The 23963-nt window shown below is 43.8% G+C and overlaps 1 protein-coding gene across 3 annotated transcripts in view; it reads right to left on the bottom strand.

Annotated features, from left to right (window-relative positions):
• Positions 1-23963, bottom strand: part of PPM1H (protein phosphatase, Mg2+/Mn2+ dependent 1H) — a 299883-nt gene that overhangs the window by 46624 nt on the left and 229296 nt on the right. For all 3 annotated transcript variants that reach the window (XM_002752683.6, XM_035256216.3, XM_078336206.1), the window contains 2 exons: positions 14759-14822; positions 10780-10887 (listed from right to left, as the gene is read on the bottom strand). In XM_002752683.6, the coding sequence (XP_002752729.1) occupies positions 10780-10887; positions 14759-14822 (172 nt within the window). The remainder of the gene's footprint in view (positions 1-10779; positions 10888-14758; positions 14823-23963) is intronic.

The raw sequence follows: 23963 nt of genomic DNA, 5'->3' as shown, positions 1-23963 counted from the left end.
GAAGGCTTGCTGATTCTGCCTGGGTCTATTTTCTTTTCTTCCTCCCTTTTTTTCTTTTTTCTTTTCTTCTCTCTCTCTCTCTTTCAAGATGGGATGTCACTATGTTGTTCAGGCGGGCCTTGAACTCCGAGGCTTAGGCAATCTTCCCACCTCAGCCTCTGAGTAGCTGGGACTATAGCTACATGCCACTGTGCCTATCTGGGATTCTCGAACCACCTGCTCTTAGGATATTCCCTCTCAGAACGCAGCTGCCATGCTCTGGGAAGTCAAAACCACACAGAGAGGCCATGTATTGCTGCCTCAGCTAAACTGCCAGTTTACAGGCAACATTAACATGTGAGGAAGCTACCTTGGACTTCCAGCCCAGTCTTCAGACGACCCCAGCCCCAACTCACATCTGCTTGTGACCATGTGAGAGGGCCGACGGGAGAGACCCCCAGCTGAGTCTAGTCAACCAACAGAACTATGAAAGAGAATCAGAATTGTTCTATAGGCAGAAAAGACACAGCGGAATTGTGTTGGGATAGAACTCCTCCAGGCCCTCTATCCCAGTAAGACCGGAAAGACGAAGCATGCAACACTGAATTCGCTGGAGTTAATTCTCTGCTCTCTATTTGTCTGTAAGTGGTGATTGCTCCCACTGCTTCTGTTCTCTAGCAGGTAAATATTAGGAAGATCGCCCCGCTCTGGGACTTGAAGCTGAGAGCACACAGCAGTTCCGTGGGTAAGTGATTTGGAGGCTAGAGGATAGAAAGGAGAACTCCATTTTCATCTCAAATCCAAACCATTTTAACCAAACCAATCGAACTTTATACTACTTATTAGTTATAAGGTTATTTTGATCTCAGACTCGAGGGTTTATGTTTTTAATTTGGTTAAGAAAACTTACAGCAAAAAAGGCATATGTTTTCCTCTTCAGACCTCAACAAGGATTCCCATTCTTCCTTTCATATAGACTCGAAAGCGAAGTCTTGTTTTTAAATTTTACTTGGCTTTCTCCTCTAAATCAAGCCCGCCATCACTATGCCTCCTTTCGGTGTCCACAACTGCTTCCCCAGTTCAGCTCCTTACTGCCACTCAGCCTCAGCCCAGCAATCACTGCCTGTCTGCCGCTCCCGCACCTCCCGTGGTGACAATTAAGGTGCTCCTCTTGCTGAAGACCTAATCTACCGCCTTAGGTCCAGTTCAAGGACCTCTGTGGTAATTAGCTTTATTACACCTAATAGCCCTTCGAGCTAGTCTTTCAAACTCAAATGACCCCATAAGGCAAAATTTATTTCACACTAGACTATTTCTTCCTTTAAAAAGAAACTGTGCCACTTACTCTCTTCTTTAGATTATACAGTTCTCCCTCGCATATCCAAATCCTCTAGTCCCTTAGAAAGCAAGAAACACATGCTTTATGGCTCATTATTCTTTCGCTAGTCTAACCGTCTAATTAGCCACAAATCTGAATTCCTTGAAGATATGTTCCCCAGGGCTCAGCTCAGTAAACACCCCTGGACTCATGATACCTAAGGAAAGAACCAGTGAGATTGTGTGGTTGTAATGAAGTAGGAAGAGGAGCTAGGAACTGGTATTTATCATGCCAGGTTTTGTGCTAAATACTTCATATGTCCTTAGCTTCCTTAGTGTACCACCTCTATTGTCTACTTTTTCACCAAAGAGGAAGCTGAGATCCAGGTAAGTAACTTTTTCAAGGTCACTTAGTTAGTGTGGTGATAGAGCTTGAAGCCAAAACTGATTACAAGTCTAAGATTTTTTTTTTTTTTTTTTTTTTTTGAGACGGAGTCTGGCTCTGTCGCCAGGCTGGAGTGCAGTGGCGTTGTCTCAGCTCACTGCAACAGCTGCCTCCTGGGTTCAAGTGATTCCCCTGCCTCAGACTCCCAAGTAGCTGGGACTACAGGCCACCATGCCTGGCTGATTTTTTATATTCTTAGTAAAGATGGGGTTTCACCATGTTGGCCAAGATGGTCTCCTGACCTCCTGATCCACCCGCCTCAGCCTCCCAAAGTGCTGGGATTACAAGTGTGAGCCACCACGTCTGGCCCTACTCTAAGTTTTTTAACCACCATATCATATGGCCTCCAGGTTTTTTTAAGGGGTCCAGGGAATTCTTTAAAACCACTTCTTCTTCCTCTTCCAAGGATAATTACTGTTACAATTTTTTAAAACTTCAAGACTTTCGGCTATGCATATACACTTGTATCTGACCATCATCACACTCTCTTTGAACAATCATATTCTGCTTCACTTCAGATGGCACAGCCATTTTCCCTTGTCATTATGCACCAATATTGTTTCTTATGAATTGACCAGACTGCAGAAAGCACGAAATACAACAAAATATGTTCTGACAAAGGGCTAATATCCAGAATCTACAAAGAACTAAAACAGATTTACAAGAAAAAAACAAACCCATCCAAAAGTGGGCAAAGAGTATGAACAGACACTTTTCAAAAGAAGACATTTATGCAGCCAACAAACATGAAAAATGCTCATCACTGGTCATTAGAGAAATGCAAATCAAAACCACATTAAGACACAATCTCACGCCATTTAGAATGGCGATCATTAAAAAATCTGGAGGCAACAGATACTGGAGAGGATGTGGAGACATAGGAACACTTTTACACTGCTGATGGGAGTGTAAATTAGTTCAACCATTGTGGAAGACAGTGTGGCGATTCCTCAAGGACCTAGAAATAGAAAGTCCATTTGACCCAGCAATCCCATTACTGGGTTTATACCCAAAGGATTATAAATTGTCCTAGTATAAAGACACCTGCAAACATATGCTCACAGCGGCACTGTTTACAATAGCATTGGAACCAACCCAAATACCCATTGATGATAGACTGGACAAGGAAAATGTGGCACATATACACCATGGAATACCATGCAGCCATAAAAAATGATGAGTTCGTGTCTTTTGTAGGAACATGGATGAATCTGGAAACCATCATTCTCAAACACCACATGTTCTCACTCATAGTTGGATGTTGAACAATGAGAACACAGGGACACAGGGAGGGGAGCATCACACACTGGGGTGTGCTGGGGTGGGGGACAAGGGAGGGATGTGGGGTGGGGAGGTCAGGGAGGCATAACATGGGGAGAAATGCCAGATGTAGGTGACAGAGGGGATGGAGGTAGCAAACCACATGACCATGTGTGTACCTGTGCAACAATCCTGCATAATCTGCAAATGTACCCCAGAACCTAAAGTGCAATAAAAAATAAAAATAAAAACAAAATAGGTTCTTTCCCAAAATGAGATTTTGGCTTGGGCACAAAAAGTCACCAAGAATCAGAAGACTATAAATATTAAGATGTAAACATAATATGTCAAATATTATTCATGTTTTTGTAGGAGAAAATGGGGAATCCCAAACAAAGGAGCAATTCTAACAGACAAGGTCTCACTCTGTCACCAAGGCTTAGTAAGTACAGTGGTGCCATTACAGCTCATGGCAGCCTGGAACTCCTGAGCTGAAGGAATTCTCTGGCCTTAGTCTCTGGAGTAGCTTAGACTACAGATGTGCATCACTATGACCTGATAATGTTTAAGGTTTTTGTAGAGACACAATTTCATTATATTGTCCAGGCTGGTCTTGAACTCCTATCCTCAGCTGATCCTCCTACTTCAGCCTGCCAAAGCATTGAGATTATAGGTATGAATCGCTGTGCCTGGCCTTCATTCTCTCTTTTTTGTGGGAGGGCTGGTGGGAAATAGGGTCTTTCTCTGTTGCTCAGGCTGGAGCGCAGTGGCACAATAGTGGCTCACTATAGCAGTGGCACAATGGTGGCTCACTGCAGCCTCGACTTTCCAGGCTCAAGCGATCCTCCCACTTCAGCATTCCCAGTAGCTGGGACTGCAGGGTCACACCACCAATTTATTATTTATAAATGAATTATTTGTAAATAAATTTATTATTTAGAAATTTATTTTTAATTGTCCTATTCTCTTAGAAGAATTTATGTACGTATGTATGTATGTAGAGATAAAGTTTTCCCCATTTTGCCCAGGCTGGTCTTGAACTCCTGGGTTCAAGTGATCCTCTTGCCTTGGCCTCCCAAAGTGCTGGGATTATAGGTGTGATCCACTGTGCCTGGCCCATTCTCTATTACTATGAAAGTGAATACAGGGAATCTTGAAGCGTGAAGCTTTCCAGAAGCCGGTGGGGAAGGAAGACTGATATTTACTATCTCTGACCATGTACCACATCTTGTGCCAATTTCATTGATGTTCTCATTTGCTTTTCCTAACAACTTGCCAACATAGGCATTTTTACCGCACCTTAAGGAAGAGAAAAGGCAGGCTGTGATTGCCTGTACAGGCCTCTGGTAATACTGGTGCTGGGTTGGAATTCAGATACTACAGTCTAAGGTCTTAGCTTTTTTAGAGGAGACTCTTTCAGATAGAAGAAAAAAAAATCTAGATTTTAGAAAATCGAGAGTGAGCTAAATGAGTGACCTGGAGTTGTAAGAAATAGCTAGTAGGAGTCTTAATAACACATGGAGGGGAAAGATGAAGCAGAAATAAAATTGGGCCCCTGTGGTTCAGTATAGCAGGGGCGGGAAGGGGGATTGCTGAGCTGAGGAGGAAGCTGGCTCTGCAAACTGGCCCCAAACAGAAGAAGGCCTTGTTTCTCCAAGAGCCCAAAATGGGGCTAAAGGCAACAGCGTGGTCTTTGAGTGGAGGCTGGAATGAAGGGTGAAATTAAGAAGAATCGTAGCTCTACGGAGCGCCTGTCACAGGCCAAGAAGGGGCGTGGCACAGAGAACATCTGGAGGTCCGGGCTGCCGACCTGTGCTGAGTTACAGGACATGAGATGAGTGCTGGGCTGGGAGTGAGAATTGCTGGAAAGGAAGAACATGAGGAGCGCCTGCGCTCCAGTGCCTCCGAGGTAACAAATCCTTTCCTTCTCCACTGAACTCTTTCAGGACAGTGTAAAAAAGTTTAACGGTGAACTTCCCTAAGCAAGAGGATGGTGGACCGGGCTGGGGACGTTCTCCTTATGCTGGGGGAGAGGCTGTTCCCTATGCTGTTAGGCAGAAAAACCCATGTACTGTAGGCCAGAGAGGAGTCAAAACATCCCCTACACTCAACCCACACCTCCAGAGAGCTGGCCTGCACTCGACTGGTTATGAGGGCCTCTCTTGGAATTCAGTTCTTGGCCAGAAATCCCTGCCTTAGACTGGGGAAGGTTTAAGGGAAGCTCAGCAAACCTGGCGGCTGCTCTTTGGGTTTGGCAAACTCGGGATTTTTCCAGCGCCTTGTGTTCAGAGAAACTGAAAACGTGTTTGGCTAGAAACCCTTCACTAATTTTTAAACCCCTATGCATTTTTTTTTTAACATAAATTTGATCCACATGTTTTTGATTTATTTATATTTAATGCATCAAATCGAATTAGGAGCCATAATGATGAATGCGAACAATGCTGATTTCCAAGAAGATTTTTGAGCCCCGTTTTCAGACCTCAATCACATTCCACACCCAGCCCCCTACAACCGTTAAAACTACCAGACTGAGCTGAGTTTGAAATGGAGAACCCAAATGTGAAATAAAGATCCATGCTTGGCAAAGACAGAGCATAGCAGGAGAATGTTCTTAGGGAGTCACAGAAAGAAGGTGGGCTTGGGACGGGGAAATAAAACAGGAAGTAGTCACTCTTCCTTAGGTGGTTTCAATATATTAATCGAGCTTTCTAGGCTATGATTTTATCACTACTGCCCAGGGAAAAGGGGCTCCTGCTCCAAAAACTGGGGACAGGGGTTCCTTGTACCTATTTTTTTTCTTGTGTTCTCCTCTATAGTAGCCAATTCAAGTTGCTCTGCCGCTTTCCTTCTAACAGGGTCCCCCCACCCCACCCCTTCCTGGCTCTGGGGAAGGCCTCTCCATCTGGAAACATTTAACATGTACAACAATTTTAATCTTGTGCAAGGGAGTCTTAGGATGCGCACTACATACCCATTAAGCTAAATTATAGGTGCACAGTCTTACTTTGCACAGCTCCGTCTGGGCTGGGTTTGCACACACAACAAAGGCCGTTACTGTCTTTCCCAATTACCCTTTCTACTATACCATCATTTTCCACAACCTCGGTCTGAAGCCCCATAGAATTTCTCTGAGAAACTCTGGCCCCCAAGGTCCCAAGACAAAGCTGCTGTCTTAGGTTTAAGACAAAGGCGCCCTCTTCAGAGCCTCTTCAGCCAGCACTTAGTAGGTCCCTAAACACTGACCAAAGACATTTTCTTGAATTTGGCTTCTCGTTCGTACAGACCCTCATCTAATTAAATAGGCCTGAGTACAAGTTCCAGCTTGCTACTTAATCACTGTATAACTTTGGGGGTTATTTTACTTTCCCTGTTCCAATTTCCCAATCTGTAAATTGGGTATGATAACTGTACTTACCTCACAGAGTTGTTGTGAAGATTAAATGAGATGTTTCCTGTAAAAACCTTAATTTATTGCATGGAGCTAGGGAGGTGTTGGTCAAAGGATACCACGTTTCAGTTATACGGAAGGAATAAGTTTCAGAAATCTAATAAATGGCACCATGACCACGGTTAATAATAATGTGTATTTTCAAACTGTTAAGGGTAGATTTTAAAAGTTCTTACCACAAAAAATGGTAAGTATATAAAGTGATGAATATGTTAATTAGCTTAATTTAGTCATTCCATAATGTAAACGTGTATCAAAACATTATACTATATCCCAAATATAGACAAACATATGATTATTTGTCAATTATAAATAAACTTGATATGTTGTCTCACCCAGCCTAAGTACTTAATAACAATTAGTTTTATTATTATTGAAACTGCCACACTTTAGTCAACTCTACAACCTTCCTAAGAACGTTTAAATTTTTGCAGAGGTTGACAGTTTCCTTCTAAATCCTCTCCACTCCCTTCATTGTTGAAGTGACCAACTCACTGCCCTACAAACCAGCATTATTCCAGTGAGGTGACATAAGCTTTCTCACAAACTGCCTGGGATTCTTACTCTGTTCTCAGGGAGTCTTCCATGCAAGCCGAGGTTTTAAACCACAGTCTCTTCCTGAGAGCAGCAGTAGCAGAGAGATTGGATGATCTAAAATCTAATGCATAGAGAACACTCTCCTTCAAGCCACACGGCACTGCGTCTCATGCCTATAATCCCACCATTTTGGGAGGCCAAGGCAGGTGGATTACGAGGTCAAGAGGTCAAGACTATCCTGGGCAACATGGTGAAATCCCGTCTCTACTAAAAATACAAAACAATTAGCTGGGCATGGTGGCACACGCCTATAGTCCCAGCTACTGGGGAAGCTGAGGCAGAAGAATTACTTGAACCCAGTTAGCGGAGGTGGCGGTGAACCAAGATTGCACCACTGCACTCCAGCCTGGCGACAGAGTGAGACTCCATCTTAAAAAAAAAAAAGTATATGAAAGAAAGGGAGGTAGGAAGGAGGTCTTTACTTTGCTTTATGGAGCATAATAGAGACCTTTAGGGATGCTTTTGCAAAACAGAAAGGTGAAGGCAACATTTAAGTTATCTGACAAACGCCTCTCTCGCAACGGGGAAAACAGAAAAGTCCATGAGTCCAGTTATAAGCCCTGTGCTCAGTGGCGTTCAAAGGAAAGAGAGTTGGAGGACTGGCATTCGTTGCTCTTCCCTAGTGAGAAGTAGCTTTAGCAGTAATTCACAGATCCTGATGTTGGCCAGGAAACCACCAGCTTCTAGGGACGATTTGGACACATAATATAATTATGGTCTTCATGATGCAGAATTGCTATGAGGACTCAAGAGAGAACACTTGCAGGCTCTTGACAAATGGTAACTATTATTTCTACTGAGCTGACCTCATCTGAAATCCTGAGATCCCAGGAAATATGTGTATCTTCCATGCCCAACATTTACTAGAGATTTCTCCTTCAGTGGCTTCTTAGTCCTATATCTACATGTACTGTGGATGCCAGCCCAGGCTCTAACAAACCCTAAGGAAACTACTCCCTTCTCACAACTCTGCCAAAGTGGTGGGTCTAGGTGACTGTTTGTGCCCACAGAGGGTATTGAAGTGGACATACAATCTGAAGGGACAAATACATAGGCTGGGAAGTCACTTTGGTCTAATATAAAAGGTGAACTAGGCCAATCAGACTCCTCTCTAGAAATGTGGAATTGGGAGAGTGAGAAACTGGGTTGATTGGTAGCAGAGCCATAAAGAATGTGGTTGGCCACATCAATGGCAGAACTCCATGTGAGGGCTGAGAGCTTTCTGCTGTGGAGGCTTTGCAGGGCTGCCTTGATTTCAAAACCACTCTCCCATAAAGTCTGGCTGCTCAGTCGTTCCGCTCATGGACACCATAAACATCTCTCCCAATACTACTAGTGTTGTTTTTGTGAGTCAGTGTCTCACTCTGTTACCCAGGCTGGAGTGACATGGTGCAATCATGGCTCACTGCAACTTCAAACTCCTGGGCTCAAGCAATCCTCTCACCTCAGCCTTCTGAGTAGATGGGACAGGCACGTGCCACCACATCCAGCTAATTTTTTACTTTTTGTAGGAACAGGAATCTTGCTATGTTGCTCATGCTGGTCTTGAACTCCTGGGCTCAAGTGATCCTCCTACCTCAGCCTCCCAAAGTGTTGGGATTAAAGGTATGAGCCACCATACCCAGCCTTCTTCCAGTATTACTAAATATGTCCTTTTTTTTTTGAGTTAGCTTGAATAAGTTTCTGTTTCCCTTGACAAAATATCCTTTGTTAAACTAGCACCTGCTTTTGGGAAGAACATGCAAATAGAATTATGTCTAAATGTTCTAAGCATTTCCAGTCCAAGGAATTGTGTTAATACTTAATTATAGGTGAGCCACAGTGGCTCACACCTGTAATCCCAGCACTTTGGGAGGCCAAGGCAGGTGGATCACTTGAGCTCAGGAGTTCAAGACCAGCTGGGCCAACATGGTGAAACCCTGTCTCCACTAAAAATACAAAAATTAGCCAGGCATGTTGGTGCACACCTGTAATTGCAGCTACTTGGGAGAGTGAGGCAGGAGAATTACTTGAATCTGGGGCGGGGGAGGTTGCAGTGAGCCAGTGTTGCACCACTGCACTCCAGCAACAGAGTGAGACTCCATCTCAAACAATAACAAACAAACAAAGAAAACCCCAAAAAACAATTTAATTACACAATGTAGTAAATCCTGTTGGTTCCTGACTTAGGCCTTCCTGATTTCCTCCTACTATAGAAATTGGGAGAGTTAAAGCTCTTGCTCTCCCAACATCTCTTGCAGCTAGGTCATGTGATGCAGTCTGGCCAATGAGAGGCGAATGAATATCTTTTGGGACAGAAGCTGCCCTCGTTTCCATCTTTGTATAGAAATGTCAGGCTTAGACCTGCTGTCACCACCTTGTAACCATGAATGGAAAGTCAAAGAAATGCAGAGATGCTACAAGCCCTGGCACAGTGGAGGTGCTGAACCAACACCAGCAGCCACCGGATTTCAGCCTTTTTACTGTGTGAGAGAAATTGACCTCTTAACTATTAGGTTGGTGCAAATACTATCAGTTAGACTTTCCCGTAGAAATGATACACCATGAAAGTCAACATAGAACTTGATACCGTTTCCTATACGGTAACATACGTGATTTTTAACCAAATACATGACCAACTTTTTGTAAATTAACTTCTCCAAACATCAGCTGAATGACAGAAGCTGATCTGTCATTAGGTAATTAGTCTAACGAGGGGATAAGGTATACATGAATAATGAGTAGGTCAGGTGCTATGGCTCGTGCCTGTAATCCTAGCACTTTGGAAGGCCAAGACGGATGGATCACTTGAGGTCAAAAGTTCAACACCAGCCTAACCAACATGGAGAAACCCTGCCTCTACTAAAAATACAAAAATTAGCTGGGTATGGTGGTGCACACTCATAGTCCCAGCTACTTGAGAGGCTGAGACAGTAGAACACTTGAACCCAGGAGGCAGAGGTTGCAGTTAGCCAAGATCGTGCCACTGTACTCAAGCCTGTGCAACAGAGCAAGACTCTATCTCAAAACAACAACAGACAAACCAACCTGTGACTGAAGACAGACAGTGAAAACACTGTAAGTGGAAGCTGCTCTACGTATAACCCAAGTAGGTAGAGACATTACTTCTGGTTGGGCAAGGAGGAAATCAGGGAAATCTCCACAGAAAAGCATCTAAGCTAAACTCTAGAGGGAAAAAAAGGATCTGGATGTTTGGAGTTGAGGAGGAAGGGCATTCTTGGCGAATTGAATAGTTTGAGCAAATACAAGAAACTGAAGGTCATGTTAGGGAAACAGCAAGTTCATTTTGGCTGGTACAAAGGAACGGGGATCAGAGGAGAAGACCAGACCAAATTATAACGCCTTGAACACTAAGTGAATGGGAGTCTGAGCTTTACTCTCCGTGCCTGGGCTGCCACTGAAGGTTTCTGAGCAATTAGAAGTCAGAGCAGTTTTATAGGAAAATTCACCTGATTGCAATGTGTAGCATGGATTGGTGGAGGTAGAACGTGCCAGGAGGAGGCTGTGCAGCCATCTGGGTATGAGGTGAAGAGGGTGTGAACCAGAAGAGTCAAAGTGAGAATGGAGTGGGAAAAAGACACAGACGTGAGAGACACAGAGATACAAAGATACAGCGGAAGTACATGTAACACAAGTCAGCTACTGTCTGGATATGGCGTGTGAGTCACAGGAAGAATCATGCCAAAAATATTTTATTGTAAAAAATATCAACAAAATCCTCATGTAGTACCTCTGGAGCTGAAGACAGGAATGGCTTAATGTAGATGTTGGAGTCATGCACCTTCAGGTCATGGTCCCCAAGTCCCCTGGTCACTCCAATAGTTGCCATTACCCGGGCCTAGGGGTATAAGCAGAGGGTCATCAGAAACACGCACACCTAAAGCATCCCATCCACTGTGGCTGCTGGGCTAGGGACAACCAGAGAAGTTTCCAGTTCCTCCCACCCATCTTTCCAGGCCCCCTGCTGCTAACATATGTGGGTAGCTCTCACCAAGAAAGGGCTCACCAAAATCACTTCTGTATTTGAGGAGCGCTTCTTCTACCCATTATTTTAAGCTTGACAGGTTCCTGCTGTTTCTTTTCAGCTTTCTTTTTTGGAGACTGGAAGGAAGGATGTCTAATACACTAACTCCAATGCATGTGTGATTCTATGGCTATAGAAATCAGTGCACATCAAACCCAATAGGATCCATCCATCCATCCATCCATCCATCCATCCATCCATCCACTCACTCATCTTTCTGTTACATATCCACTGTACAATATTTGCTGAACACCACCTATGTCCTTAGTCCTGTGATAGGCACTGGTAAAAGGTGTAAAAAATCAGAACAGCTCTTGGCCTCCCAGAGTTCACCTATTATGCTTTATGGCTGGAGAAAATAAACATAGCAATTCTACACTCTATCCTGCTAACATCTCCTCAAATTCCCTCTGGGTGGAAAGGAACAAAATGTCACCAGTGCTGTGACATAGCTACATGGAGACCTCAGGGCTGAGACCTCATGTTAAACTGTTTTTGAATGGTGTAAGGAAGCAACGCTATTATACCAATGTGTACACAGTCAGCTTAAATATCTCCTGTGATGCCAAAGATTTGATTTACCCAAACACTTACTGGGTGCCTACTATGTATCTACATCATGTGGTGGGGGCACGAATGTCTAAGGTCTCGTCCCTACTATAATCTTGGGACCAGGCATGGTGGCTCATGCCTGTAATTCCCAGAACTTTGGGAGGCTGAGGAAGGTGGATTACTTGAGGTCAGGAGTTCAAGACCAGCCTGGCCAATATGGTGAAACCCCATCTCTACAAAAAATACAAAATTTGGCTGGGCATGGTGGTGGGCACCTGTAATCCCAGCTTCCCAGAGGCTGAGGCACAAGAATCTCTTGAACCTGGGAGGTGGGGCTTGCAGTGAACTGAGATCATGTCACTGCACTCCAGCCTGGGTGACATAGCAAGACTCTGTCTCAAAACAAAAAAAACAAAAACAAAAAAAACCCAAAAGAAACTTAGTAAGAGAGATAAGAGGGATATGTCTAATTAATAACACATAAAATATGGCTAAGTACTGAAAAACACGGGTTATGAAAATTTAGTGGAGGTAAAATTTCTACTGAGCAGGCTTCACGGAGGAGGTGGCACTACACCTAGCACAGAAAGGTGGACTGCACAGAGACAGGCGACACAGAGGGATGAAGTGAAAGTCATCTTGGGTGAAACAAAGCAGTGTCCTAACCCTGAATCATCAAAAATATATCCTGTGCAGTCTCATAGTTCAAAGACCTAAGCTTGAATCCTCACTCTATTACCTGGGTGATAAGAGTAATTACCTCCTATGAGTGAGGATGAAGTAAATAAATGCTGAGAAACACAGCAATCTAATATACTGTCTTTATCTTCATCCTACTCTCTCAACAGGGCTGTGAATTTTGAAGCTAGCCTTGGTTCAGAGGGTAGGCAGAGTTTACATTAAGCAGAAATGAAACCATCACACCTTTTTGAGGGCAAGAGTCAGAGGGGATAAAGACATGAGATGTCACCGGCCACAGTAGCTCACACATGTAATCCCAGCACTTTGGGAGGACAAGGCAGGAGGATCACTTGACCCCAGGAGTTCGAGACTAGCTGCAGCAACATGGCAAAACCCCGTGACCACAAAAAATACAAAAATTAGGCTAGTTGTGGTGGCTCATGCCTGTAATCCCAGCACTCTGGGAGGCTGAGGCGGGTGGATCACCTGAGGTCAGGAGTTTGAGATCAGCCTGACCAACATGGAGAAACCACATCTCTACTAAAAATACAAAATTAGCCAGGCGTGGTGGCACATGCTTATAATCCCAGCTACTTGGGAGGCTGAGGCAAGAGGATTGCTTGAATCCAGGAGGCAGAAGTTGTGGTGAGCTGAGATCGCACCATTGCACTCCAGTCTGGGTGACAAGAGCAAAACTCTGTCTCAAAAAAAAAAAAAAAAAAAAAAGCATTGGTAGATGCCACCACTCAGCCAGGGGTTGTATCTACCAATAAACGCAAAATGGAGACACTGTGGCCTTTAAATAGGCCAACAGGTACAATGACAGAACTTGCCACCTGCCCATCACAAGATCGTCGAGCTTAAATTACCTGAAACGCTTGAGGAACATGATGTTTTGGGGAATTGAACTTTTTAGTGAAATTAGAAAACCCTTGCTCCTTCAACTCTTATTGCTATGAACTTTGCCTGTTGTACTAAGGAAAGTATACTTAACATAACTGAACAGCTTCTTTAATATGTACGCATTTATGTCAGGTACCAGGCCAGACAGGAACTAGAAAAACAGGGGTAAAAGGAGGTGCTCCTGAGTTTACTGGAACTCACTGGATGTTAAAGGATAATACAGAGAATCTCGACCCCACAAAGAAATGGAGCAGCAGGCATGTCACTGGGCTCAATGATAGTCATTAATGGTGCCCACTGTACCGAAAGGCACAACTATTTATATGCCTATTGGCCCTGGCATGATTCTTAACCAGACATGATGATTTGAAAGGTGTTTACTTTCATGAATGGGGCATGTTCGTTTAAAAAATGATTCCTACATGGATCGATATTTGTGTTTTGTATTTCTCCTTGAAAACAAAACACAAGTCTTGAAATGTCTCCTTGCATTGAAATCACTGCTAGTCTACACCGAGCCCAAAGCCTAATCATGTTCGTTCTCAAGCTCTTGCTCTGAGACACACACACACACACACACACACTCACTCACTCACTCACTCTGCCCATGGAAGGCACCCTTTGGTTTTCTTGTGAGTCATTTTTTCTTGATAAAAACTATCGAGTGCTGAAAAAAATGAAACATGAAAAAGACTCTTCTTAATGTGACCACGTTTTTCACTTCTAATTGCAATGCTTTACACCGAGCTGAAATGTATTAGTGCATAGAGGAAGAATGCAATGCTTCAGACGGTGTTCGTTCTTACTGGGAAATAGATTCCAAGCTTCTTTGTCTCTATTCCAGGATTTCAGCCTCCTCCAGGCCTCTACTCAGAGACCGCTTTGGGATCCACAGCCTTCCTTTGGGTCAATAATGCGCTGTTCAGGGCTGGGTTCTGACTGGGATCCTGGGAGCTGGGCTCTGGTCAATGTGATCCTGTAGTCTAACTGCAGTGAAGCTTTGGAGTCTCTTTCATGGAACAAGTGGCAAACAGACTTCCAAAGTCTGAACTTCCATGGTGGAGTCTGAGAGCGCTTGAAGCAGAGAGAAAGCCACGGCTCCACATCTGTGGCTGCCCCTCACTTGGCTGCGTGATCTGCCTGAGGTGTTTTAACCTCATAGTCCCAGCTGCCTCATCTGCCAAATGGATGTAACACAGCCAGCTTGACCTGCCTCCCTGCTTGTTGTCAGATATTAATGAGATGCTGTGTGTGAAAGTGGTCATGTTTAAACACTGTAAAAAGTTATTCAAATGAATTGGGAAGGGGAACGTTATTTTCACAAAATTGGCTTGAGTCCCTTGTGCTCACTGTCGACCTCCCACCCCCATCACTCCTTGGACCCTGAAGACAGGAGGCCTGAAGGATGATGGATGAGATATGCTTTCAAGCTGTCAAGGCTATAAAATCACAAGCTGCTGAGTGGAACACACGGACTGCCACAGGCTACGTGGAGAGGCAGTAGGATGGAGCCCTCTCCTCTCCACCCAGGGGAAGCACACTTGCCTACCTTCTTGCCTTCTCCATATATAAGGGGGAACTTCAAGTCCTCATCCTCAATGGTTTTGTATGCCCTGTAGGGGGATAAACAACATTTTTAAAAAGGTTTGCACTCAATTAGTGACCTGCTGCCTGGACATAGGCTGCTAGGGATGTCATTTTCTCTGAGACCCCATCCACTTACCACGGTGACCACCTCTTTCTTCAGAATTGTGTGTGTCTTTTAGCAAACCAGAAAATACTGTCTTTATATGCTTAAAGAGGGAGAAAATAAGTTGGCATATGCATAATTAGCAAGAAGGGGAGATGGGTTTCTGGCCTTAGTGTCTGTGTAATCATGAAATGACCTGGCAATATAACTAGATTCTCATCATTAATCCAAAACTGTGAGAAACAGCATCGCTAACTGCTTCCAGAGCGAGTTCTCACCGTCAGGGGCTGTTTATACCAAAACAGCCTTGTACTGGGATGGCTGGGGAAGGAATCTTTAGAGCCTGTTTGTCCTCTGCAAGGTTGAGAAAAAGTTCTTTGTTTCACAAGCGCTTTTAAATAGCCATGCAATACACAGCAAGAACCTTCAGTGTATGCCTCAGTGGTTTATTCCAGATGCCACGGCCCACACAGTGGAGGTGGGTAAGATTAAGGGGACACAGATGACAGAGACTGTGTCTTGCAATTTTGCTTATAATCAAGTTAAAAAACAGACAAGCAAATAAACAATTATTAGCCCAATTATTAGCTGTTTCTCCCCGAGCCTGTAGCTTCACCTTGTTCAGTCTTAGTTTCCTCATCTGTACAGTGAGGCTAACACGCAGGATACAGAGAGCTCAGTACAGAGCCTGCACTTCATAAGAACCCAATTAGTGGCAGTTACTACTAATACTTAGTAGATAATTAACACTTGGCATACCAGTTCACCTTTCTGCAAAATGGGGATAGCACTGCTCATAACTTCAAAGAAGTTATAAAAGATTAAGGAAAAGATGGGTAGGTTCTGCTGAGTTAGTGCTATAAGCAGATGCTTTTCTACAATAACATCTCCTGGCTGTATTAAGAAAACCTAATTTATTAAATGGCCCACCATTCCTGAGTATACCTAGGCTGCTTGGGAATGAATGTGAAATCAAATTTATGGAAGCTCTTGAGGTACAAAAGAATGTAACTCAATTTAAAAAGCATGCAACCCCAAAGTTAACGCAGGTCCATCCCCTGGAAGTTATTTGGATAAGTTGTCTTTCCCATGGGGTGGAGAATCAGTGAAGTTTTGGCACCAGATGCGCCTAAGCTGGAGTTCAGCATTGCCTGCTGTATACCCCTGCACAAGTGGATGTACTCTCAAGTGCTCAGGATCCTTATTAATCAATTAGGGCAAAATCTGGGGCTCATTTGTGAAATTGTTGCAAAGACTAAAATGAGGAAATGAATGTGAAGAGCTTAGGAGGTACTTAGCACTCTGCCTGGCACAACAAATGCTGCTGCTTGTCGAGTGAGCCCAGAAGTATTCTAGGAATTGAATCTTCAGAAAAGGAAATGTACTATTTCCTTCCCCCAAATCTACTAACTTAATACAAAGTGGAAATAACCACTTTGATGTTTTACATACTCACATTAACTATTTTAAACACTGTGGTATACGAGTCCCTGGGGGAACAAATAAAGCTATTATTAGAAGAATTAAAATTTTTTAAAGCTTTCCAGGTGATTCTAATGTGCAGCCAAGGTTGAGACCCACTACTGTTGACCAAGCATCAGTTAGCTAACATTCAAAATGATTCAACAACAGTCCCTTATCAGCTTGAACCTTAAGATGACAGACTACATGGCTCGAGGGAGAGGAGGAAAATGGCCTGAGAAAGGCCCTGAGATGAGCATGAACAGGAATTGGGGCCCCCATGTGGAGAGGGACATTTGGAGAAGAGGTGGCAGATGAGACCAGATGTAGAAAGGAGCTGGGCCTCGAGATCCAGGCACAGGAGGAACCTGGATCTGGTGTGTTAAGAGTTGGTTCTATGACTAGATATTCGTAGGAATTAAACAGAGGTAGAAGGCGGGAATTAAGCAAAGGCAGAAGGCTGCACCTCTAGAACCAATGACTGGATATTGCCTAGAGCTCACAAGAGACAGGCGAAGAGCACTCTTAATAGGCTTGGAAAGGGAGTAAGAAAACTCTCTCACAAGCCAGGTCATTGAATTCTCACATGGCAGAGTGTTGCAGGAGCACGAACTCCATGTCCCACAACTCTGAAAGACACACACTTAGAGTTGTTACCCACAGGAGAAACCAACTGCAAATTTTAATATTACATGTTAGCTTCTGTTTATTTATCTTTGGGAACAACAAAACATTGGAAATAGAAACAATGGTGGAAAAGGAAGGTTTATTCTGCCCCGCCAGTGTTGGCTTTTTATCAGCTATGAGTATTCCCTCACCCCCAACAACTAATGACAGGGGGAACAGTGACCGATGAGGAGGAAAAGTACAGTACCCTTTGCCCACACCTCTTTCTGAATCCTAAGCACATTTCACCATATAAAGTTAAGTGGACTTCCATCCACAGTTACAAAGCCTTGAGTAATAAAGTGTAAAAGTACTCAAGAGTTAAAACTGGCAACTTGATTAGAGTTTGTATACATTAATAATAGCAGACAGTAAGAACAGCAGCTATGATTTACTGAGCATCTTCTACCTGCCAGACACCAGGCTCCGTGCTGACTTACAGTATCTAAAATCTCTCAATGGCCTTGCATTGTCCTATCTCACAGATGAGAGAACTGAGCCCAGAGAGGTTAAGTTACTCCCTGCATGGCCTTAAAACTGGACTTGGACTTTTCCAGAAAACATGACAAAGAAATGTGATACCGGGACTTAGCTTTGGGAATTTCCCATTCTATCCCAAGAGTCTGAAATGAGACCATTATTGTTCACTCTCATTGGGTGATCAGCTGGTATCTGATGAAGAAAAAGAGACTTTTGGCAAAAGAGGAAGGGAAGTTCCTGTGTGAGTGGCAAAAGAACAGAGGGATCATGTCTGCACAAAACCAGTGGCTACTCCAGTCCTGGGTCTACAGGGAAGAAGACAGGGAAGTCAGCAGAAGTGATGGCCCATGTTCTTAGACCTGCAGCTGCTTTTCTGGCCATCTCACCAGAAATGAGTGACTACAGAGTCAACCAAGCCCCCTCCCACAGAGAACAGACCCTCCTCAAACTGCTCTCAGTTTAAGGAGGCCATCTGAGTTCCAGCCCATTTGGAAGGCCTGTCTGCTATTTTATATTATTGCCCGTGTCAAGGCTACAGGTCTGAATTTATGCCTCCAGCTTGCCCTTGGTTTCCTTCCTTCTTTTTGGGGGGAAGTAAGAAGACAGGAGAGTGTTTGAAGCTTGGGAGTTCCAAGACATGGAGGTACTTTGGATCTGAGATGAATAGAGAGTGTCTAGTCATAGAAACAACTCTTCTACACCAGATCCTAAGATTTTTGAAATCCTAACTATTTTTTGCAGCACTGTTTACAATAGCAAAGACCTGGAACCAACCCAAATGCCCATTGATGATAGACTAGATTGGGAAAATGTGGCACATATACACCATGGAATATTATGCAGCAATCAGAAATGATGAGTTCGTGTCGTTTGTAGAGACATGGATGAATCTGGAGAACATCATTCTCAGCAAACTGACACAAGAACAGAAAATGAAATACCGCATATTCTCACTCATAGGCGGGTGATGAAAAATGAGAACACATGGACACAGGGAGGGGAGTACTAAACACTGGGGTCTATTGGGGGGAAAAGGGGAGGGCCAGCGGGGGGGGGAGCTGGGGAGGGATAGCCTGGGGAGAAATGCCAAATGTGGGTGAAGGGGAGAGAGGAAGCAAAACACACTGCCATGTGTGTACCTACGCAACTGTCTTGCATGTTCTGCACATGTACCCCAAAACCTAAAATGCATTAAAAAATTAAAAAAAAAAAAGAATCCCAAAAACAAATCACTTGCTAGTTTTACAATAATATGACTGACCAGAGATTATATCACTTGTTACAAGACAGCAAAACTGAAAGACTTTTCTAGACAAACTCTTATTAATATTTTGGGTCAATTCCTTAATGAATATTTATGAGGCCAACTGAAAAAAGGATGAGATGAGAAAAAAAAACTCAAGGCTTAAAAGGGTTGCTAAATTCTTGGCTCTCTGTAACTGAGAGGCATTCTTCTCAGAAGTTTCCATTAAATACTTTTTTTAAAGTAATAGTTTCCTTTGTAACGTTGATCGTGCAAAGCTGTAAAAACAAGCCACTGTTAGTCTGGACCTACTGGAAGAAGCAGTTCAGCATTAAGTAAGAATGAAATGCCACCAAGTCAGCTGTACCCCAAGTGTAGAAATCCCTTCTATGATATACCCTTGGTTACTGGCCTCTGCTGAATGGACTGCTGCAGATAGTCACTGTCCTAGGAGTTTTATGGTACTTAATGTCAGCCCATTCCACTGGAGAACAGCTCTGGGAAATTCTTTTTTTTTTTTTTTTTTTTTTTGAGATGGAGTCTCACTCTGTACACTCTGTAGCCCAGGCTGGAGTGCAGTGGTATGATGTTGACTCACTGCAGCCTCTGCGTCCTGGGTCCCGGTTCAAGCAGTTCTCCTGGCTCAGCCTCCTAAGTAGCTGGGATTACAGGAATGCGCCATCATGCCCAGCTAATTTTTGTATTTCTAGTAGAGACGGGGTTTCACCATTTTGGCCAGGCTAGTCTTGAACTCCTGACCACATGATCCGCCCACCATGGCCTCCCAAAGTGCCGGGATTATAGGCATGAGCCACTGCGCCTGGCCAGTTCTGGGAAATTGTTTCTTAAACTGGCCCAACCCCATTGGGCCATCTGGAAAAACATGAAATAAATCCAGACTATTTTCTGCTTGAGAGCTCTGCAACCGTTTGAAGAGAGCTATCTCAAAGTTTCCATTTCCTTAGCTCTTTTAACTGTGCTTCAAAGGACCTGGGGGACCCTAACCATTGAAGTCCCCATGCATCCAACAAACATTCACTGAGCACTGACTATTGTGGTAGTGACCCTCTAGGGTGTTTCCGGTTTGCTAGTGTCCTCAAAAAATGGCATCCAGAACTGAAAACACTTAAGATGTGGTCCAAATAAGAAAAAAAATTTTTACTTGTTTTGATTTGGACGTTGCATTTAAAAAAAATTAACGAAGCTCATATTTCCATCATGTGCATATACATGGGTATTATTTTAGGGTTACATATGAAGACTCTGAGTTAAAACAAATGAAAAACCCCAGTCCACAAGAAAAAAGACCTGAAAAAGTTTTCTTTGGCTCATGGTTTCCTCTAGTTTATAATGACATACACAACAGATATTTTACCCTGAAGGGAGGAGACTCCATTGCCCTTATTAATGTTAGCTTGTTAGTTTCAGTCCATTGTGCCAACCCACCAAACTTCCTGAATTCAGATCCTCCCATCCAAAGTATCAGCTTTCTGTCTATGCTATATCATATTAAATTTGATAAGCAGCCCTGCCGTCTTCATCCAGATCACTGAAAAAATTGCTAAGTGGAATCATTAGAGACCTTCCTCCCAGCCAAGCTAACCAGACATGGGGTGTGGCAACATTTCAGGCATGTGAAGGAAAGTTTGTGCAATTCATAAAAATCATATTCAGCATTATTCTTTGCCATGAAAATGAAGAGCCTATTTATTTCCTTTTTAATACCAACAACAAACGGTAAAAAGCTTGGCAGAATCTTGCCTGGTGGAGGGGCACAGAAGACAGACTCAACAGTAGCACATGGACAATGAGATATTAATATTTGAGGAGGAGGTGTTTAGGATTAAAAAAGGCTGTCAACACTGGTCCAGACAGACACAGTCCTCATGGACTTCAGCTCTCCTGGAATAGCTCTTGGGCTAACCACTATCCACTGTGTTTCTCCATCTCATCCAAAAGGCTAAGAGAAGAAACTGTCAGACTTCTTACAAAGTCAGAATATATCTATGTATATAGTATTCAACCAGCCTAGAAACCCTACCCAACAAGGACAGATTACTAATTGAGCCTGCCTTCTTGGTGAACCTAAGCTGGCTCTCCTGATTATACCACCTCCAGCGAATGCCGTCCCTTCAAATCCCTCCTACTCCTAAGGCATGTGAGAGATGCTCATAGTTCCCACATCAACCCCACCCTTCTAGGCTGAGGCTCTCTCACTGCCCTTCTGTCAGCCCCTCCTGCCTCCTATCCCCCTGGCTTACCCACCAGCCTTTCCTGACACTCTCCCACCCGCCCTGATGACTTCAGTCTAGGTTCAGATTGCTTTTCCACTCTTTCCCAGGATGAAATTCTCAGCATGTTCTTAGAATTTGGTGGTGCTTTTGGATTCCTGGCTTTATAACTCCCACCTGCTCCCTGCTGACCTTCCTCTCTGTTCCCCATCATCACCCTGGTCACATGGCCTGCAGCAAGAACACCCCCTACCTCTGAGATTCGAGCTCTGAATCATCTCCTCTCTCACTCCCTTGTTGGGGCTCTCAGGCCAGTTTCCCTCCTTGCTCCTGCTCTTCTAATGACCTTCTGGCTATCCATGTTCCTGATCCTGTCTCCACTGTGGCAAAGCTTTTTGAAACTTTTCTTTGCTAGAACTTGTTACCTTCTTGATTTTCCAGTAACACAACAGGGACTGACTACTTTGTCTATTAACATTATGCCAGGCCGGGCGCAGTGGCTCAAGCCTGAATCCCAGCACTTTGGGAGGCCGAGGCAGGTGGATCACGAGGTCAAGAGATTGAGACTGTCCTGGTCAACATGGTGAAACCCTATCTCTACTAAAAATACAAAAAAATTAGCTGGGCATAGTGGCGCATGCCTGTAATCCCAGCTACTCAGGAGGCTGAGGCAGGAGAATTGCCTGAATCCAGGAGGCGAAGGTTGTGGTGAGCCGAGATCGCAACATTGCACTCCAGCCTGGGTAACAAGAGCGAAACTCCGTCTCAAAAAAAAAAAAAAATTATACCAAATACTGTCATCTCTACCTTTCAAATAAATCCAGAATCCTCAGATTTCAACACCTTCCCTGCTCTCAGAGCCCTAGCATCACAGTTTCTTGCCTACATTATTGGGACTGATCCATCAGGCCTCTGTGCAATGATCTAGGCAAGAGGCAATGGTGCCGGGATGATGTCACCAGGTGAATGTAAGTGAGAGAGTTGAAAACTTTTCTGATTTGTCCCTCACCCCTGTTCTCAGAGCAAATGGAGTAATTATTTTAGAATGTCAGATCACGTCATTACCCTTCTCAAACCCATCAAAGGTTTCCACTGCACTCTAAATAAAAGCCAACCAACCAGCCTTCTTTAACACTGCCCCTGTCCCCTGAATTTCCTAGTCCCCTTTCCCGCTTTTTTTTCTCCATAGCATCCACTGCCACCTAACAGTTAAAGAATTTTACTTCCTTAATATGGCTATTTTTTCTACTGCTTCCTCATGCCCTTTAAGTTCTATGGGGATAGACTTCTGCTTTGCTACTTACGGCATCTCCTATACTAGAAGAGGGTTCGACATATAATGGGTATCCAATAAATGTTTGGTTAAGCAACACTACCTTCCCTATGCAGAGGCTTTATTTGTATTTTCTTATACCACAATATATTTACAAAACAAAAGCAAAGAGCCTCCTTGTTTGGCTGCTGTCTGCGTCTGGCTATGCTGTTCCTACTGATGCTCACTCACTAGTAACGCTTTCCCACCTCTTCCTTGGCGGGCTAGGTGCTGCCCTTATAGGCTCAGACATTCTCCATGAACATCTGAACTCAAGGTCCCCATGCAGCCGCACCGATGCCCTTTTAGCCTGATGAGCAGCAGTTACAGGACTTCTCCAACATAAACACACTTTGACTTTGTTGCAATTTTATACTTCAGTTCACCAAAGCTTTGCTCACATTGTCCTCATGGCTGGGAGGCCTGCTAGCAAATCTCCCCCATTTCTCCTTTTTACTTTACTTTATTTTTTTTGAAACGGAGTTTCACTCTTTCACCCAGGCTGGAGTGCACTGGTGCGATCTCGGCTCACTGTAACCTCCGCCTTCTGGTTTCAAGCGATTCTCCTGCCTCAGCCTCCCAAGTAGCTGGGACTACAGGCACACGCCACCACACCCAGCTGATTTTTGTATTTTTAGAAAAGATGGGGTTTCACCATCTTGGCCAGGCTGGTCTCGAACTCCTGACCTCATGATTCACTCGCCTCAGCCTCCCAAAGTGCTGGGATTACAGGCATATGACGCCATGCCTGGCCCCCACATTTCTCTTTTAATCCACAAACATCACTTCCCATCTTAAAGTTCTCCATTGAATTCCCCTCATTGTAAAATAGAATCCAATGATGAGGCCCTTCATGATCTGGCCTTTGCACTCTGACATCTTCACTCACTCAGCTACACTCGCATAACACTGGCTTTCTTGTTTTTTTTTTTTTGACATGCCATGGGGCCTGCTCATTCCTTCTGCCTGGGCCATTCTTCCCTTCGATCCTGCCATGGTGGCTCCCGGGCATCACACGGAAAGGCCCTCCCTGACCACTCATTAAGGAGTCCGGCATTCCCTGCTGCTGCTCATCCTGCTTCAGTGCTTCAAACACAATCTGAAATGCTCTTACTGTTTACTTGTTTACCTTCTGTCCCCACATCCTGCACATTAGCTCCATAAAGGCATGGACTTTCTTCCTATGTACCTCTCTATCCTTTTATCTATAATTATGTAGGCACATGGTAGACATAAAGTAGACACTAGCTAAATGGATGAATGAATGAAGGCTGGCATGTCTCGATTAGCATGTCAGTTTCCCTCTGAAGATATCCCCCATTCACTCTGCCTTTAGTTTTTTACGGCTAAAATTGATGGCTGGGTTCCCATTGGTGATACCTCTGACATATACTTACTTACCTATTTATATTAAAATTTCAAGTTCCCCTTTATTATTAATATATATATAGTTATAAAATTATAAAAAAATAACATTTACGATTCTCTTGCCTATTCCTTTCTCAGTGAGTTCCTTAGTACCACCTGAGAATGGTGGTTTTTGTTTTTTTGTCACAGCTATTCACCAGTGTAAATGGTGTTACCAAGACAATTTTCTAACTTGGTTTAAAGGCAAGTTCCTCACTTAAAGTTCCTCCTAGTCTTTGCTGGATTCCTCCATTTCCAGGAAGA

This window comes from Callithrix jacchus, chromosome 9 (genome assembly GCF_049354715.1).
Source record: "Callithrix jacchus isolate 240 chromosome 9, calJac240_pri, whole genome shotgun sequence".
Lineage (NCBI taxonomy): Eukaryota > Metazoa > Chordata > Mammalia > Primates > Cebidae > Callithrix > Callithrix jacchus.
The sequence above is the reverse complement of the archived record's forward strand: the minus strand, read 5'-3'. Positions and strand labels throughout refer to the sequence as shown.